The 20,471-nt window shown below is 35.4% G+C and overlaps 1 protein-coding gene across 4 annotated transcripts in view; it reads left to right on the forward strand.

Moving 5' to 3' along the window:
* TET2 (tet methylcytosine dioxygenase 2) overlaps positions 1–16,016 on the forward strand; it is a 185,375-nt gene extending 169,359 nt beyond the window's left edge. For all 4 annotated transcript variants that reach the window (XM_074274589.1, XM_074274588.1, XM_074274587.1 and 1 more), the window contains 2 exons: positions 3,976–4,333; positions 11,229–16,016. In XM_074274589.1, the coding sequence (XP_074130690.1) occupies positions 3,976–4,333; positions 11,229–12,676 (1,806 nt within the window). In that variant the 3' untranslated portion in view covers positions 12,677–16,016. The remainder of the gene's footprint in view (positions 1–3,975; positions 4,334–11,228) is intronic.
* The last annotated feature ends 4,455 nt before the right edge of the window (positions 16,017–20,471 follow it).

A 20,471-nucleotide genomic window follows, 5' to 3' on the forward strand; every position in this document is an offset into this window, starting at 1 on the left:
TAGTTGGATGTGACAGTAAAGGAGTCATCAAAGAGGATATTGACATTTTAGGTTTCATTGACTTGGAGAATGATGGCAACATTAAAATATAGTACAGAAGAAGCAGAGAAAGGAGCTTTTTTAAGGTGAGATGGCAAGTAAATTCTTTTATAAAGAATTCAATTTGAAGTAATGAAAGAACATTTAAATGGAAACACTGAGAGGGAAAGTATAATGCTGGAGAAACTGAGGCATGATAGAGATTAAAGAGTTTTTAATATTTTATTTGAAAAAGAGAGATTGTGCTGGAACCAAATGAATCCATGGTTTGGTCCCAGGGCTAAATGAGACTATCATCTCCAAGCATCTAGCATCTAGCCCCTAAAGTGGGTTTCCCACTTTATATGTATATACGTGTCTCCAAGCCACAGAGGTATTTTAAGGCAGGGGTAGAGTCAGAGCCCTGAGAGTGGGAACAGGCTGTCAATCCGGTTCTGATAAGGTGGGAGGAAGCATCAGACGTTCTGATAAGAAGGGAAGGTCTGGGGTCATGATATCTAAGATAGGTCTTTCTCCTTACCTGGATCATGATGATTAGGAGGAGGGGTATGTTGCAACCAGGCAGAATAATTCAGGGAAATTGAAGTAGAGCAATTAGGGAAACTGAAGTAGAATAATCAAAGGAAACTGTGGCACAACCTTAGGAGTTTGGAAAAGAAGACTGAGCTAGAAATCTCCATTTTGGAGTAATTTTGATATAACATAATTGAGATTATGAGAGCAAAATCTTTGAGGGAGCAAATTTAAAGATAGAATAAGAATTTTTAAAAGTATATCCTCTTTGAGGGAAGAAAGAGGAAAAGGGACCAATAAAGAAAACAAAGAAAATAGTCACCAAAACAATAAAACCAAGATCATCCAGTCTTATGAAAACCAAGAGAATAGAAACCTTCAAGAAGATAGATAAAATCTGATAGTCATCTGCTAATTCACAGATCTCTGTATTTGTCAATTAAGAAGTCACTAGTGATCACCAAGAGCATTGTTTTGACAATTATGAAGCCCAAGTCCAGGCTGTAGAGCGTGAGAAAGAAATAAGCAATGAATGTACATTTATTAGAAAAGTTTGAAATTGGAAGGAAAGAGGTAAAGGTTTTTTTCTTCATGATATGGAAGATCTATGCATATTTAGAAAGAGAAAGGAAGGGCAAAGTGAAGAAAAGAGTAAGTTCCCAAAAGGAAGATGTAAGAGCACAGATGGATGAAGTTGAATGGTAAAAGAAATGATAGTAGTATGAGAAAGAAGGAATAGAGGGAATTTGTATTTTGTGGTTTCCCTATGCTCAATAAATAGGTAGCTAAGTTATCTGCCAAAAGAAAGAACAAATGAAGCATAATAGCATGAACTTCAGTAGTACCATTTTGCCTTTTTGCATGGGTAATGTTAAATAGAGACTGCATTTTTGAAATCTAAGAAAATGAGGAACTATGAAGCTAAAGAATTTATTCAACATTTATATGGAAATAAAGAAATATGCGAGGGTGGTGGAAAACTAAGTATAAGAAATTGAGGAACTATGAAGCTAGAGAAGATACATGGTCATCATGGATATGGAAGAAGAGAAATATACAGAGGATGATGGTAGAAAATCTAGTTCAGGGGAAGAACATAAGTCAAGTGTTAAGTTCATTTGAGATATTGGAAGTGGATACATGAAAGCCGTCAATAAATAAGGATTTTCAATGAGTTCAGGGGGAGGAAAGAAAAGAGAGAAAAAGAGACAGAGAGAGGGAAACAGAGTGGGCAAATGGTCTTGAACTGAAAGTAGAGATAAGGAGAAAGTTAAATCTCCCTCACTTTCCATTCATCCTCCTCATCATCTTCAATGTTTATTAAATTATGTAGTTTGCTAAGTAAAAAAATCTAAAGTAACTATAGAAGGGCATTCAAGAGAATGGCTATGTTACAATTTAAGCAAAGAACACCAAAAAGCTTGACTGCAAAACAAATAGGGCATAGGAATGGAAGGAGACAGTTAGAGAAGAGGTTAGAGGAAAGACAAGGAGGAGTGTGGTGTAGGTGAGAATAAGATGAGAATAGACGATGTGGGATAAAGTTTGGAACAGGTTTGGCTAGAGTATTACATACTTCAGAAATGAAAATACTTTGTAAGATCATAGTAATAGTTTTAACACTTCAAAAGAGTTTCTGTTAGTACTTCTTCCTCCCTTACTGTGAATAATTGTGGTCAAAAATGTTCACTGCCTAATAAGTCGACATCCTGGTTATAATCTCCTCCAATCTTAAACAAGACCATTTCTCAGATAACATTTATACCCAGTCCTGCTGACCTGTATTAAATTACATGGTAAGTCCTGTAAGAGTTGCTTACATTCTGTATCTTGATCCTTAAGAATCCCAGATTATCTCCTCATGCTGCTGAAGCCATTTTAATGTCTGTCAGAGTGAAACAGAGTTACAAAAAATATATCTGATATAAACAACAAAGTCATTCCAAGACCAGCTTTCAATTATTTTTATCCTCCTGTTTTACATGACCTGTATCCATCAATCGACTGATAGATAATAAAAGCAACTAGTATATATATATATATATATATATATATATATATATATATATATAATCTTTTTAACTTTGCAAAGTATTTTTCATACATTATCTAAATTAATCCTCATGAAAACCCAGTAAGGTTAGTACTATTATGACGCCCCCCCCCCCCCTTTTACAGATGAGGAAACTGAAGTTAAGAGCGATTAAATGACCTAAGTTTATACAGTTTAAGACAGGATTTAAACTCAGGTCTTCCAAATCTATTCCTCTATCTAGTGTTTCAACATTTAAACACAAAAGTAACTTCTCATCTCCTTTGTTCCTGACAAAAATCTCAGTTCTCTAATTCAAAAGGAGAAGAAAAGTAATTGTGTGGTAAGGGGTCACCATTTAATAAAAAAACTGGAGAGAGCTCTAGAGTAAAGCAAAGTTTATTGTACATTCTCACGAGAAGGGGCATCCCACCCTTCAAGCAGACAATTGAAGAGAGGAAGTGCCTCCTGTGGGCAGGACAGCCCCTTTAATCCCTAATGCGAATACCTCCTCCCACCATTGACCCTCATCCTCATTGGCTGAGAGTCTTACATTCTAAACAGGAGATCTACCCACGAAATTGAACTTGACCAATAAGTACATAGTTGCCCATATTTGACTGAAATAGGGAGGATAGCAGGAAGGGGACTCAATTATGCCCTTGAATCAATGCTCAAAGTCCTTCAGGCCTACTCAAACTCTGAAGTAGATGAAGCCTTACTCGATTTTCACAACTGTCTTGAAAGATCTCACCTCATCTCATTCATAATCAATAAATTTTATCTAAAACAGCATGAGTGGGAAAAGAAAATTATATTATGTAATGTATTATTATCATGTACCAAGCTGTCATTTCCTGGTATTTTCTTAGATAGATCTTCCCTGTAGAATTATCTGGATTTTCCTTAAACGAGCAGAGTTAGAAGGTGGGAATTGGAGAAGGAGAGCAGTATTACAATGTTTCTTTGTATGCAAGAATAGAACACTATGTGTAGACATCCTGCAACTGAAAAAAAATTGAGATAATTACTTGATAAAAGTGATGTAAAGAGAACTCTTTGTTTTTTGGGGGATTTTTTTTACATATTTTAGAGTTTGAGGTTTGAGATGAGAAATGTGGTGAAGGATGCTTTTTTTTTTTTTTCTTGGCTTCTAGAGGATAAGAAAAGTATAAATCTTGAACACAGTAATCACAGATGATATATAGCCTGATTACATACATTACATAAATTTAAATTACTTACATGTAAATGTGTCATATTTGTCCATTTTCTATTATTCTGATTCATTTCAATCTTCACTGAGAACAGCTAAGTGTGATTTTGGTCTCCTTTGGCAAGTGTCATTGTACCAGCAAGCCTAAAGCAGTCATCTCTTTTTGCCCGATTAGGTTTGCACACTCACCAGAGAAGACAATCGGGAAATTGGTAGAACACCTGAAGACGAGCAGCTCCACGTTTTGCCTTTGTACAAAGTTTCTAACATGGATGAATTTGGCAGTGTGGAAGCCCAAGAGGAAAAAAAGAGAAATGGGGCCATTCAGGTGCTTAGTTCCTTTCGGCGCAAAGTCAGAATGTTGGCAGAACCTGCCAAGACATGCCGGCAAAGGAAACTGGAAGCCAAGAAAGCTGTGGCTGAAAAGCTCTCCTCCTTGGAGACCAGCTCAAATAAGAATGAAAAAGAGAAATCTTTTGGACGTCAAAAGCAGGCCAACTCAGAGACTGCGAATCATGTTAAACAGTTGGCAGGTAAGTTCAGATCAAGGTACTGAAAGTTGGATAGGATAGACCTAGAGAAAGAGTTCAGAATTGTTTGTTAAATGGAACATCTGGTTATATTATTTCCTAGTACACAATCCCCAAAGGTGGTAGGGCTAGGTCATTAGGCATTTCCATTTGAATAACGTTTCATGAGGTCCTGAATATGGTTGACATCAGGGCTTCTTAAACTTTTTCCACTGGCAACCCCTTTTCACCTGAGAAGTAGAGAGTTAGAGCTTCTTTAATGGAGGTAGTAGCTGCCTGTATTACATATTTCCTCTTTCTGGCCTTTTCTATAGTATCAACTATTTAGAGCTGAGCAGGACCATAAAGATCAAACATTCTCTCCTCCCATTGGTGATCAGGAAGCTCAGGCACAGAATGGCTAAATGAATTCAAATCCAGTCAGTCAGGATTAGAACCTGGCTACAAAGCCAGTGCTCTTTCCCATTGTGCCACACCGCCTCTGGTAGGTATTGTTATACCTTAGAATATTGGAGTTTGAATCAAGAAAACCCAAGTTCAAATTTTGCCTCAGACCCTCTTTGTGTCTCTAAGTAATTTCTTTGACTTCTCAGTGCTTTAGTTTCCTCATCTGCAAATGAAAATAATAGCAGCACTTACCCTCTAGCAATACTGTGAGGATAAAATGATATTGATGAGGTTTAGGTTTTGGGGTTCCTTTTGTCAGGGAACCAAATAATGAAGTCTAGATTTAGACCAAAATGAGATTAGGGTTTCTTGTGTTCAGGGAGTTAAATGATATGGTCTAGTGGCAGGTTCAGAGTTCAGGGAACCAAATGGAGAGATCTGGCTCCCCTACACCCCCTTTGGATTCGGTATCAGGGTAGGGAGTTTTGGGGAACCCCCTTCTGGCAGCCCAGATATTCTTTGTAAAGGAATTTACAAACCTGAAAAGGCTAGACTGATAAAAGAGGTTTATTATTGGCATTGGGAAGTCAGCCTTTACTATGCAAGAATAGAAAGGCTGAATTCCTTAGAGGAATAGTTCTGGCACAGAAGTAAAGTTTAGAGAAATCCCAACAGGGGCAAAAAATCTCATTAGGGGAATTAGTGAGAATAAAGAGAAGGTAGCACTGGAAGAGAATATTATTCCAGTGGGCAGAGGTTTCCTTGGCATAGCATGGCATATCTTAGCATGACATAGCATAGCATGGCATGGCATAGCATGTCAGGACTTCTCTGCAAAGATTGAGTTTTTAATAGCCATTTTTATAAGGAAGTCTTTGGCTACATTCCAAGGCCTGTTCCCTTTCTCGATGAAGCTAGTGGGTGGAGTTGAATTGAATAGATCTTTAATTGAATTAGGTTAGAATTCTTTAGCTCAGGATTGAACCAACCCCATCTAGATTTTCTCCTTCAAGGAGGTTTCGAGTTTCAGGTACCTTCTTCATTATGAATAATGTAAAAAACCTTTGCAAATTTTGAACCTTATATTATCGTTATAGTTAATTATATGCTTGAGTATAGTTAGATTTCTTAGAATGCACAATAATGATTTCTTTAAAGATTCAATCAAATATGCAAAAATGGAGAGGCAAAAAAATATATATAGATCATCAAAGACCTGATGTGATAAAATAATAGAAGAGATAGCAAGTCCTTGAAAAATATAATATTCCTTGCTTCCTCCATGATTAAATGACTTACACTACAGGTAATGAAAAGAAAAAGCTCTCTACTGTGAGGTAAGTCTATCTGTAGAGAGAACAGGTTCACATGTAAAACAATCAATTAACAGTGTCAGACAATATGTAACTCTAAAAGTGTATGCTATATTCAGTGAAATACTAGGTTCTCACCTTCATGCCAAATGTTTTAGTCAGTTGGTTTATCATATTGGCTAATTAGCCAAATTTGGTTAGCACAGTCATCCAGTGACAAAAACAAAAACAAAAACAAAAAAAACCACATAGGAATAAAACTTAATATTGGGTTAAGGTAAAAAATGTAATCAGGGATAATATTGTTGTGCTTATAGATTAATATGATTATGATGGGGTGTGTATGACTGAGTTTGAGCTGAGTTTGAGAAACAGTGATAAGGCTGAAGTGATAAGGCAAAAATCTAGAAGGTAAAATAAGAGTATGCCCAGGATAATCCCAGAAATAACAGATAAGGGATAAATGAAATATGTCCCTGGAAAACTCAAAAGAACTTGAGGACTACTTATAGAAAACAAAGAAGGAAGACTTAAACATGGCACCCAGGTTTTGAGCCTAGTTAACTAAGAACTATGAAGTTATTGATGGAAAAAAAAAGTTGCAGGTGGGAAGAGAACAGCTACAATGTCAGTTTTAGACATCTTGAGTTTAAGGTGATTAAAGGATATTCAACTGTAGTCACTAAGCAGTTAGAGATGTGGAGACTAAGGTTTGAATGATATGGAGATATCGTTGAAGTTATAATATGTGTTTATCCAAAGAAAGTCTGGAGCAGGTAAATCAGGGAACCAAGATTTGAACCTTAGGGAATGCGTACAATAAGGAAGGAAGCAGGAAAAGGAAAGGGGTCCTGCTAAGAAATGTTCAATTAGTAGGAAATGCACAATGGCTTAGCTTAGATATTTTCCTCTAATGAAATACATTTCTCTTTAAAAGTGGTTGTAGTAGTAATCCTAGGGCCTATCAGTGTTAGGAAACCACAGCTATAACCTGGGTCTGTGGTCCAGACCAAATCAGTGTAAACATAATCTCTCAACCACAGCTTCTGAGCAAAGCCATCATTTTAGATCTTTAGAAACTCATCTCAAATGCCAGAATAATTACTCACCATTGTTATGAAAACAAACATTAATCTATTAATTCCTAAGTCCAACAAATATAGGACAAAATATATGAACCTTTTAAAAAATTAAATGATCTTATTTGCTTTGGTTAGTAGAACCAATGGGGGCAGGAAGAATAGATAAAATATATCCTTGTATCTGATCATTATGTTTGTAGGATCATAAGGAGGGACCTTAGGGATCATCTAGTTCAACGTCTTTATTTTTCAAGTGAAGAAATTGAGATAGAGGAAAGAAAAGTGATTTACTCTAGATTTATGGGAAATAAATAGTAGAACCCCCATACTTAATAAATAACAGCAACAACAACAATAACAAAAATCACTTGAGTGGTGAACTAGGACTTCTCTTAGATCCAGGGTTCTTTCTTTCCACTACACTACACATCTCACAACAACAAAGTGCTCTAAAGTTTGCAAAATATTTATCTCATTTTATCCTCACAACAAACTATGGAATAGGTACAATTATTGTTATTCTCATTTTACATTTTATAGTTGAGGAAACTGAAGCAAACAGAAGTTAAATGATTTACCCAGGATCATATACATGTAAAGAGGTCTGAGGCCAGATTTGAACTTATCTTCCTGATTTCAAATCTAACACTCTATCCTCACATAGTTGTCTCTGACTCCAAATTCAATATTTCTTTCATGTCTCTATGTAAATTTATGATTTTAATTGGTAGCATACAATTGTGAATCCTTAATGTTTGCCCATGAGAAAAATATTGCTATGTTTAAGTTATTTTGGTTTTGTCTCTTTAAATTTAGAAATTTCTTGGGAAATGTTTTTTATGCTTAATGCTTGAAAGCATGAATTTTGTTCTAATGTGGCACACAAAAATGTAGGAAGAGGAGACATTGTACCTTTTTTTTTGACAATATTACCACCATCAGTCTTAATCAATTATTATATCCCATTGGTTGATAGATAGCCCAGCCAGTTAGTGATAAGAGATACAGAAATAATGGAAAGTTATGGATACTCTTCTTTTTCTCTCTTCTACTTACTAATCAAAATCAGATTAGAAGTAGTAGAGTAGAGTGTTGCTCCTATTCTTGAAATTCTGGAACATTAGTTGACATCACCAAGTCCATAGGCTATTGCTTGATGTCTCACCAGCCTCCTTATAGGTAACTTCCAGTGTGGGACTTCTTGGTATTTGGGGGCCTAGTCATCCCCAAATGTGACAAAGCCTCAGTATAATGTTAGCCTTGACTTGAAAGCAAAGTTTATTATTGTCACTATCATCATCACAATAATGCTGATAATGATCGCTGTCCTTTACCTAGCATTTAAGCTAAGCCTGTATATGTTCTCTCATTTGGTCCCTCACAATCAATGTTGGCACTGTTTTCAGTTTATTAGAAAGAGTTAACTGTGTGGATTTAATTTTATTCCATTTCTTAAGGTTATATTTTTAATGAATTTGCTTGTTTCACAGAGCCAGATGCACATGCACACACATGTATGTTTATATCTGTGACACATACACACACACACACACACACACACTCACAAACCATAGAAACCACTCACACTGATTGATACTCTTGCTCTTAGGCTTAGCAGAAAGGAGATCAGATGACTTCTATTACAATTATAGGGGTTTAATAAATATTAATGGACTGGTCTAATCTCAAGGCACAATTTCTTCCCTTATCTCCTTTAGTTGAGTTGTAAGGGACTTGCTTTTTTATAGCTATTGTCCTCTTAATTCTTTTTGCCTAAATAACAGTCGTCAGGATCATTTTTACTTGCATCCTGTTCACATAACTTTTTTTAAAATTCGTCATGAAAAGGAAGTAAGGTTTTTGAAAGTTTCATTTACAACATTAAGAGCTTCACACATAAGCAGAAGTTATTTTCCTTTCCCCAAAGTCCATTAAGAAAGTAGGATTTACTTTTTGTGTGTAAAAAGTTTTCTTTGTGATGCCTTTTAGCTCTAAATCTGTGACCCAATAGAGAAGGCTAATAAGAGATTGTGGATGGTGAAGTGCCAAGAATCATCATCTTCAATTAAAAGAAAAACATAAGCTTATGGTGCAATTGTTGCTCAATCATTTTTCAGGTGTTTGACTCCATTTGGATTTTTCTGGCAAAGATATTTGAGTGGTTTACCATTTCCTTCTCCAATTCATTTTACAGATAAGAAAACAGAGGCAAAGAGGTTTAAGTGATGTGCTCAGAGTCACACATTTAAGTGTCTCAGCCAAGCTTTGAACTTAGGAAACAGTCTTCCTGACTCCAGGCTCAACATATTAGCCATTGTACTTCCTAGCCCAGCACATTATCCATTGTACTACCTAGCTGTCTCTACTCTACTATATCTATAGGAATTATGCCACTGGAAATAAGATTATCTGATGTTCCAAAATAAACATGATTTTCTTTTCCTCCTAATACCATTGCCAGAGAAATCATGTTCCTTTTTTGTTTTTCTACAGATTATTTTTTTCTAATAAAAAATAACTAATCTTTAATAAAAAAGTTGAAGGCCTTGCTATTTGCAGCACAAAAGTAGAGACACCATGGATCCCTTTTCTTCTCTTCTATGGATGTTTACTAAGCTTATTAGTTGTAATTAACAATATTTGATATAATTTGCCCAAGGTCACACAAGTGGTGGAACTAGGACTTCTCTCAGATCTAGAGGTCTTTCTTTCCACTATACCACATATCTCACTCACAACATTAATATTAAATTAGGGTTGGGCACTACATAGAATTCCCAATCCCTCTATTTTTGTTCACCTGCATTTTTGATTTCCTTCACAGGCTCATTGTACACTATTTCAAAGTCCGATTCTTTTTGTAGACCAAAATAACTGTTTGGACATGTATACATATATTGTATTTAACTTATACTTTAACATATTTAACATGTATTGGTCAACCTGCCATCTGGGGGGGAAGGAGGAGAAAAATTGGAACAAGAGGTTTTGCAAATTGTCAATCCTGAAAAATTACCTATACATATATCTTGTAAATAAAAAGCTATAATAATAAAAAAAAATAGGGTTGAGGATAGGACACAGTGAAAGTTAATTATACTCTTAAAATGAAAAGTATAAGCTGCAACTATATGAAGGCATGAAACTAATTATACAGTTCATGAACAATCATCCATCTCATTATGATATAATCTTTCCTCAGATTTATTCCTATTTTTTTAAAATAGAGATCTATTAGGATATTGTGGCTTTGAGGTTATTTATTTTGTCTCTTAAGCACAATGTGTCATTGTATGAGCATCCCTCCTCCAAATTAAATTTTCATGACAGTCTTCTAGCTGAGAAATCTAGTTACATGGAAACAAAATTCTTGCTAAAGTCTGCGAGTATTAGTCAAGGGTGAACAATTATCTAATTATTGAAAATTAAGTGATGATGAAAAAGATTTTATGTATCAGTGAGGTGCTAGAGGTTCCATTTCATTAATGTTGTTTTAAGAGTTTACCTTCTGATTTTTTTTCTGGTATGTAGTGTGGTGATACAAATTTGTCATTCTCATTTTTAACACTTTGGCTGCCAACATAATATCAGGGCATCAGAACATAACCTTAACTTTTGGTGATTTTATACTTCTTTGGCAGGCTGGATCCCCTCTTAGGATATTTTTCAATGCATAAAACAAAATACATAGAATTACAAAGGAAACCAGTTGAAACATATAGATCTCTGAAACTCAGGTCAAGAACTTCCCTTCAACAGTTTCTGTTGGTTGGATTATTGGTCTAGACCAAAAGTAACACAGATGAGGCCTATAGGCAACATATAATTATAAACCTGTTTGTTGAGTGTGACTTAAACCAAATTAAAAATATAATTGGAAATTATTTAGTAATATAAATGAAAATATAATAAAACTTAGAAAATATACATTTTAAAACTATCAATATTATAGTCTATAGGATATTTATGTATGATTTAGTGTGTCCTGTTTGCATTTGAGTTTGATACCATTTGTCTAGTTTGCGATTCTCACCTAGATTTAAATTTTCATTTAATCTTTATCAAATAATATTTAAATACATTAATCCTTTTTGATCCCCTCTCTCCTATTTATAGACATCTCCTACCTACGACTTTCAGGACCATCTAAGCAGCAACAGCAGCATCAGCAGCCACCACAACAACATCCCCTAACAAATAATCCTCATCCAACTTCAGCCAATGCTTATGCTACTTCAGGTCCACCGAATTTGTATATGAGACGACCCAACCCAATTAATCCCTATTCCAGCCCTTCCCACCCTTCAGATCTTTATAGTGGTACTAACCCTATGAATCTCTATACCACCTCATCCCAGGCTGCAGGCTCTTATCTGAATTCTTCCAATCCCATGAACCCCTATTCAGGATCACTGAATCAAAATAATCAATATCCATCTTATCAATGCAATGGAAACATGCCTATGGACAACTGTTCTGCCTATTTAGGTTCCTACCCTTCCCAGTCTCAGCCAATGGATCTATACAGGTATCAGAGCCAAGATCCTCTGTCTAAGTTAAATCTCCCACCTATTCATACATTATATCAGCAGAGGTTTGGAAATAGCCAAAGTTTTGGTCCTAAGTACTTGAATTATGGAAACCAAAATATGCAGGTGGATCCTTATAATAGCTGTACCATTAGACCCAATGTGCACCATGTGGGATCTTACCCTCCCTACTCCATGAATGATATGGATGGCTATTTCATGGAATCTGCTTCAAGATTACCACCCAAACTGAATAATCCAAACTTAGATTATACATCTATGAATAAAAATGGTGAATATCACCCACCTCCTCACTTAGTTCATGATTACCATGATGTTTCAGGCATATTCTCTAGCTCTTCTCACTCCTTCCATTTACCAAACAAAGAACGTGAGATGCTTTCCCACACAGCTAATGGATTGCCTAAGATTCTTCCTGGTTTTAACCATGATAGGACTACTCCTGCTCAAGGAGGCTTAAATAAATTAAATGATGCTAATCATCTAGAAAAGCAGCTACATACACCAATACAGGGCCTAGCCTCTACCCCAGAGGATGATGATGTCTGGTCAGACAGCGAGCACAGCTTTCTGGATCCTGACATTGGTGGAGTGGCAGTGGCCCCAACTCATGGGTCAATTCTCATTGAATGCGCAAAACGTGAGCTTCATGCAACCACCCCCTTAAAGAACCCCAACAGAAACCACCCCACCAGGATATCCCTTGTGTTCTACCAGCATAAGAGCATGAATGAACCAAAACATGGCTTGGCATTATGGGAAGCCAAAATGGCAGAGAAAGCACGGGAGAAGGAGGAAGAATGTGAAAAATATGGCCCAGACTACGTGCCTCAGAAAACCTATGGTAAGAAAAAACGGGAGCCTGTTGAGCCTCATGAACCTTCAGAACCAACTTACTTGCGCTTCATCAAGTCTCTTACCCAAAGGACAATGTCTATCACCACAAACTCCACAGTAACTACATCTCCATATGCCTTTACACGGGTCACAGGGCCTTATAACAGATATGTATGATGTCACACCCTCCTGTTGGTTACCTTATTTATAAAGATGACCATCAACTGGGGTTGTTCTCATTTTGGTGTGGGGAAGGGGGATTGAGGGAATAGATACTATATTTATGTCAACATGGTGGAATAACCTCAGTATACCAGCAAAAAAAAAAAAAAAAAATGAGGTGGTCTTACCATGACACTTAATTTCCACTGACTAGTAGTATAAGAGGTCACAGATGGCAGATAGAAAATGAGACCAAAGCATTCTATGCAAAAAAAGTAGAGGGAGAGGGGGAAGTGTTTCACAATTTACATTTTCAAAAACTCTGGTTCTATTATTGGATGAAATAATATGTAAATGTGAATTTTCCTTACAACTCTGCATATCTGTGACCACTTTTAATAATATTAAGTTTGCATAGTCATGGAACAAAAAACAAACAAATATTATAGTGTTACAGTAGGAATCATAAAATACCATCTGGTGCTGAATATATGATATACTGAAAAACTGGAGTTATGGGTTTTTAACATGTATTTTTTACTGTAATCTTAATATTAACTTTTATTTATCAAAACAGATACCTAGACATGACAATGAATAGACAGCAAACACTGAATTTGTTTGGATATACTAAAATATGGTGCTAAGAAAATGGTGTCTTTAATATAGACATTGAACATTTAATGCCTTTATAACAGTCAAAATGTTAACAATATTCTTATGTCTTTGAATGACAGGGGCACTTTTTCATCCAAGTTTTTATTCTAGTTAATGTCTTCTTACCAAAAGCTTTTTAAAATGTGGAAATTTTTTAAAATACTCTGCATTTTGTTCATCTACTTAAGTTCTCATTAGGACAATAAGCATATTGATGTACATATATATATATATATATATATATATATATATATACACACACACACTTTGTATATGTGCACATGTACATGCACATTCATATATAAGTATAAATATTTTAATGGTGTTTTAGAAGCACTTTGTCTACCTAAGCTTTGACAACTTGAACAATGCTAAGGTACTAAGACATTTGAAATGAAAACATTGACTTTAATTTAAAAAAATATATATAAATATATATATACACATATATATATATATATATGTATATGTATATATATGTGTATGTGTGTATGTATGTATGTGTGTATATATATATATGTATTGGTTTTAGCCATACATCTGATGGTAGGCTACATATCCATCATAATGCAGTCAGTTACAACTGAAACGGGGCTTACTAGTTTCAAGGGAATACCTTTAGTATACAAAACACATGTTTTCTGGTGCTCATCTCACTGCTAAACTGTAAACCCTTTTTATACTATTGTTATGACAAATTAATTGCTCAAATGTGGACAGTTTGAAGACACAGATTTTCTGTTAACCACAGGTAACAATTAGCCACAAACTGCAGATTAGATGGCTATAATTAGCTTGGACCTAAACTATTTCATGGCTCCCTAAATTCTTAAGAGGATGGAAAAGGCAGCCTGCTTTGTTTTGATAATTGTGTGCATTGTGATATATGTCATCTTTTGGTATTAAGTGTCCTCTTTAACCAAGAAGACTAAGCAGACTGATGCCTACATAAAGTGATAAAACAGGGTTAGTTCTGTGTGATTCTATTGATTAAAAATAAACAAAAAACAGGCAGCTGGTTTGCTGTAGTGGTTTTAAGACAATTTCTATTAAAAAAAAAAAAAAGCAAAAGAGTTGTATAGTAAATTAAATTGTAAACTAAACATTTTTAACATAATGCTTTAGTATTTTAGTACTGTAAAAATTAAAATATATTAAATATATTATATATACATATATATATATTTGAGTTTGAAAGTGAATTTACATCATGATGGTGCTACTCAGCCTGCTACAAATAAATCATAATGTGAGCTAAGAGTACATTAAAGGTTTGAGTGATGTTCCTAACTTGTCATATACCTCAACACTAGCTTGACAATAGGAAATTGAACTGAGTGAAAGTTTATAACATTGTATACCATCTTTTTTTAAGTTTCATTTTGTTTCCAACAGTCTTTTTTTAAATAACATTTTTAAAACATACCTTTTTTTCTGAATACTTGATATCTTAGCAAGTATAACTTGAAATTTCAACCTTTTTTTCATTCTAAAACTTCAGGGATATTTCAGCTCATTCTCCTTACTCCAACATGTCAGTTGTGTGTATGTAAAGCTGTTATAGGTTAACAAAAAAACTTTTTTTTTTTTTCAGGGATTTAACCCTTCCATTTTGAATCCCTCCTCTAATTTTTCTTGTAAATGTATTAATGTAACCACAACTAATTTTGTAAATTCATTGACTTTTTATTGTAATAAAAGTGTTTTTTACAGTTTAGGGAATGTTTTGACTGTTTCAAGCAGAAAAAAATATATACATGAAAGTAGAATGCACTGAGCTAATGAAGGGAAAAATGCAAGGCAGGGGTTTGGCAAGTGGTGGTTTTATCAAGAGTTTCACAACTCTCTAAATGAGGTTTTTATGATGCTGTAATAAACAAAGGTACAGATGTTTTGAGGGCTTCCCTAAACATGCAAACCACCATCATCTAGATATATGTTGTGCAATATACTGTATAATTATCTTTTGGTCTAAAAAAATGTTTGACTAGCAGGATTTCAATAATTCTTAATCAAAGGAAGCCTTTGGGTTTTAATGGTCAAATGTTTATAACACACGGCCCTTTGCCTTTTAAAAAAAATTCTCACATTTGTGGCTATATCCCCTATAATTCAAACATTTCAGAAATGTTTGATTTACATTCTTACATCAAACCAAAAGTTTTTTGTTTATTATTAGGTTTTAAAACTATCATGGTAGTATTAATCTGATTCACTTAAAAAAAATGCAGGTTTGGAATTTGTACAGTTGCCATGTCACCCATGATAAATATTTGTTTTTTATGCTACCCATAAACTTAGTTAGGGGGAGGGGAAAAGGCAGGATTCAATTTTTATTGTAAATACAGATCTGTAATTTTGGTATACAGAACCCTGCCTCAGTTAGAATGAATGGAAAGCAGACATAAATTGCTTTATAGGATTATCAGGTTGACTATAGCCATACTTGAAAATGCTTCTGAGTGGTGTCAACTTTACTTGAATGATTTTTTTTTCATTTTGATTGGTGCACAGTGATGAATAGTCACTTCTACAGCTAAATGGTTAACTTTTGTAGGAAATTTTTGCAGTTTGACACTAAGCAAATGAAGTTCTCTGTGCATTTTCTATGCTTTATGTTCTACTTTTTTTCCTTTGGTTTAATTTCATTTTTATGAGATGTTTGGTTTGTCTACAAAAAAAAAAAAAAAAAACTGAAGATGGTTATAAATACTGTAAGTATTGTAATGTAATGAATGCAGGTTATTTGAAAGCTGTTTATTATTATATCATTCCTGATAATGCTATGTGGGTGTTTTTAATAAAATTTATATTTATTTAATGTGCTCTAAGTATGTCTTTTGAAATCCTCTGTTTCCTATGTGACAACTCATTAGGAGAAGGGGAAAGAAATCATTCCTTACAACCCCTTAAGAAGGTTAAATTTAAATACAGAATTTAAATATTAACCAAGATAATTTAGGCCTTTCCAACTAATTCTTCATCTGCAACAACAAAAAAAAAAATTACCTTTTATCTATATTATAAAAATACTAAATATCCAAATAATTGAGGCCAAAGGTTTTTTTAATAAATAAATAATCCAAGAAAGTGAGTATTCAAGTACTTGTGTGTATATAGATACTAATAAGAGACTACAGTTAGTGATGGAGAGCTTACTAGAATTGTTATTACGTCTCCTTGTTAACATCAGCCCAAATGGAATTAGGCAGGTTTGCTAAGAGATAACATGCTTCCTTAAAGAAAGGATTTGGTTTTGTGATTTTTAAAATATCTATTTCTATGCCTAGCCCTTTTCAATCCTTCTATTCTCTGAATTCCCCTCGCAACACACAAATAGCCTCTCCCTCCTCATCATGTCTCTGCATGCCTCAATTTGTCTTCCCCTGACAAGTAATGGAAGGTAGACTAATGCTTATAAAGTAAATATGAGGGTGGAGGGAGAACCTCATCTAAAAACCAATTTGGACATTCATTCTCCTTTTACCTATGACTTCCTTGAACTTGAGGCTAAATATAACCATTTGTTCTCATCTTCCCTCTCTTCCCCCCAATTCCTTCCACTCTGGAAAGCTCTCACTTGTTTCTAGCACAGAGCTCCCTCCAACAGAAAGGCTCAACACAAGCACCCAGGAGTCATTAACTGTTTTTATATATGTTTCCCACCTCACTCTTTGGCTGGGAAATTGTTCTCACAGTGAAGAGAGAGAATTTCCAGCCCCACCCTCCCTTAATCCTTCCAGACTGGGCATATTTTGATTTAAATAGCCCAAGCCCCCAGGACTTATTGGCAGACTCAGGAGTTATTGGCAGACTTCTAGGACCCATCTTTAAACTAGTGGTACCAGCAGTTTCCTTAATAGCCATTAAAAAGCAAGGATCTAATTATTTTTTTTCCCCTTCTTCAAACCTCTGGACACACTGTCAACCCTTATTGCAGTATCTGTCATCTGGCTGAACCCTTGGAGTATTCACCCTCTCCACATTTATCTCAGGTACCAAGGGCCAGGAGATGTAAAGCTCCATCCCTGTCATGTTCCCTTGATGAGGAATGCTGGGGGTGCCATCTTATTGGGAACAGCGGTACAGTCATGCTCCTTAAGAGACTGCAGATGGACTTGAATAATGAAGACAGCTCGAAATAACAGATGAGCTAGCATGAACAAAACTTTATGGTACCTTGACTTTTTTGGAAATAACTGCCAGGAATGCACATACCTGTCTTCCCACACTGCTTTCCTTCCTTTCCCAGTCACACAGTCTGCCTGCTAATTTTTTTTTTAGTTTTTCTTTCTGCTGATTTTTTTCTTTCCTCCTTCATAGCATTAGATCACATTGTGACTGCCATTCTTTTTTTAATACAATACTATTTTTTCCCAAATACATGTAAAGATAGTTTTCAACATTTATTTTTATAAGATTTTGTGATTCAAATTTTTTCTCTCCCTTCCCCCCCCAAGACAGCAAGCAATCTGATATAAGCATATACAATCCTTTTAAACATATTTCCATATTTGTCATGTTCTGCAAGAAAAAAATCAGACCAAAAAGGAAAAAAAAAAACCATAAGGAAGCAAAAGCAAATAAGCAAACAAAAATGGTGAAAATACTATGTTTCATACCATATTCAGTCTCCATACTTCTCTCACTGGATGACATTTTGGTTCCCAAGTATATTGGAATTGTATGATTGCCATTCTTAACATAGGATTTGAAAATGATGAGGTTTGGCTCCCCTTGATTTCCAGTCAGGGAGCCAAAAATTATGAGATTCAGTACAGGCCAGGGAGTTGTGGGAACCCCCTTCTGGTCAGTGCAGGTCCTTTGTAAATGAATTTACGAACCCCAAAAGTTAAACTGGCAAAAGAAGTTCTAATTGGCAGAGTAACAGAGAAATCCTCTAGCAGAGAAATCCTGATAGCGAGGTGAATAAGGTCCTGTTAGAGAAATAAGTGAGAGAGATAAAGAGGGAGTAACGCTGAAAGAGAATATATTTTCAGCAGGCAGAGGGTTGCAGCTATGCCAAGGGGAGAGAGAGGTTCCTTGGCATGAGTAGGTCCTCTGCAAAGAGTTGGGCTAGAGGAAGCTTGTAATATGGGTAGCTCTTGGTGGGGATTGGGAGCAGTTGAAATCAGAATAGAGAATTTTGGAATTGAACGAGTCCCATCCAAATAACAGAATGAAACCACTTTATCTTGATTCTCTGGGGAGAACTTTATCTCTCAGGGGAGAACTTCTCTGAGGGAATTTCCCAAGCTTTTCCCCCAAAGTCCAAGAGAGTAAGAGTTTCAAGGCTCCCCTAGTCAAAAACATTTGCTTTTCTTTGCATCCTCTGTCTTTAGTACAGCACCTGCTACACAGTAGGTGTTTAATAAATGCTTTTTTGCCATGACTGAAAACACTTTCATAGGTCATTGGGTATTCATAGACCAAGGTAGAAGAGTTCTTGGAAGATATATATACAACCCTCTCATTTAACTTATAAAGAAACAGTAAGAGAACTTAAAATGACTTAGAATGACAAGATTATAGATTCAGAGTTAGGTGAAATCTTAGACGTTATCCAGTCTTCAAAAAAATGAAGTCCATGACACTTCTTAAAGGCAGTTACACTTCAAAGGCTAGATTTGAACCCAGGCCTTCTGACTTCTTAGCCTATGGTTCTTTATATGTTATCTTCTGGGAGAAGCACCCTTAAGAAACTGTCTTCCTTACTGATCAGTATGAGGAAGAGTAAGCAGTTTATTAGCCTAGGCCTTTTTCTTCATTCTTGTACCCAGTTATTTGATAAGGCCTAAATTAATCAATTCAGAATGAATTGAAGGACTGCTTCTGTTATCTCTCAAGATTTTTCATTCTTCATCCCATGAAGATAAAAGGTTTAAAATAATGTTCACTTGCCAAATATTTTGGCAACTTTTTATTTTTATTTTTTAGTTTACTCTGTCTATAAATCTGGCTCAATATTAATCCACTAAATGTAGTACTAATTCATCCCTTATTGATTGACCAAGAATACTCATTTTTTTAGCTTTCTTTTTTTAATGGAAAAAGGAATAGGAAGAAATTAGAAGAAATTTGTGTTATACATTCAATGATCTCAAACTACTATCCACTGCAAAAGCCCATCTCTTTAATAGTAGCATTCTTCTGGTCTGGAGAGAGGGATTGGGATTGTGGCTTCATTGGTATGGGGAATTCCCTCAAAAATAAAAATAATAGCTAAAACTTACATAGCACTTATGTGTCAGGCACTGTGCTAAGTGGTTCATAATATTATCTTATTTGATCTCACAACAACCAGTGCAGAGGTGTCACACTGGATTAGGGTACCAGGGAAAAAGTCAAAAAGACTCATCTTCTGGGGTTCAAAACTGGCCTCAGATACTAGTTGTTTAATCCTGGGCAAATCACTTAATTCTGTTTACTTAAGTTTTCTTATATGTAAAATGAGCTGGAGAAGGAAATGAAAAACTACTCCTATTTCTCTGCCAAGAAAACCCCAAATGGATACACAGAGAATCAGGCGCAATTGAACAACAATTTTGATTCCAAATGTAGCATCTATTATACCTACTTGTTATTCCCCTTCCTCACCTTCCCCCCCAAAAAATTAGAGAATGTAAATAGCCATCAGATATCTCCTGCTGGTAGAAGTAATAGGAGTTAATGGCTAGCTTGCTAGAATAGTTAAAATGGAAAGCTATTAGATGTGCTTGTCTTTATTTCCCCAGTTCAAGCTGCAACCCAAGTGGACTCTTTGTTATTCCAACTCTGACCAAAGCTCTCTCCTGGAGGCAGTGGCATCTCTAGTAGAAGCCTCACAGTATACTGGGAGCTTCCACTCTCTGGAGGGTATCTTTCCCCCTCATTGGTGTGAAATCTAAAAAGTTGGTTTGAAAGCATCACTCCCAGCTTATTGTTGCCTGCCAACAGAATTGCTAGTTTTAGGTACCTAGCCAAGTGAACTCACAGACCAACCAACATAATGAGGAAAGTCTTCTAGTTGTTGTCTGTTTCTTAATAATTTTGGTGGCAATATGAAATGGTTTCTCTTAGATTGTAAATGGCTCCTTAATAACACAGATGCACAATGCATGACAACAAAATCTTTGGGTAAGTTATCCATCATCTTCCTGGGTTTGGGCTCCTG

The sequence above is a fragment of the Sminthopsis crassicaudata genome, chromosome 6 (assembly GCF_048593235.1).
Source record: "Sminthopsis crassicaudata isolate SCR6 chromosome 6, ASM4859323v1, whole genome shotgun sequence".
NCBI classification, from domain to species: Eukaryota; Metazoa; Chordata; class Mammalia; order Dasyuromorphia; family Dasyuridae; genus Sminthopsis; species Sminthopsis crassicaudata.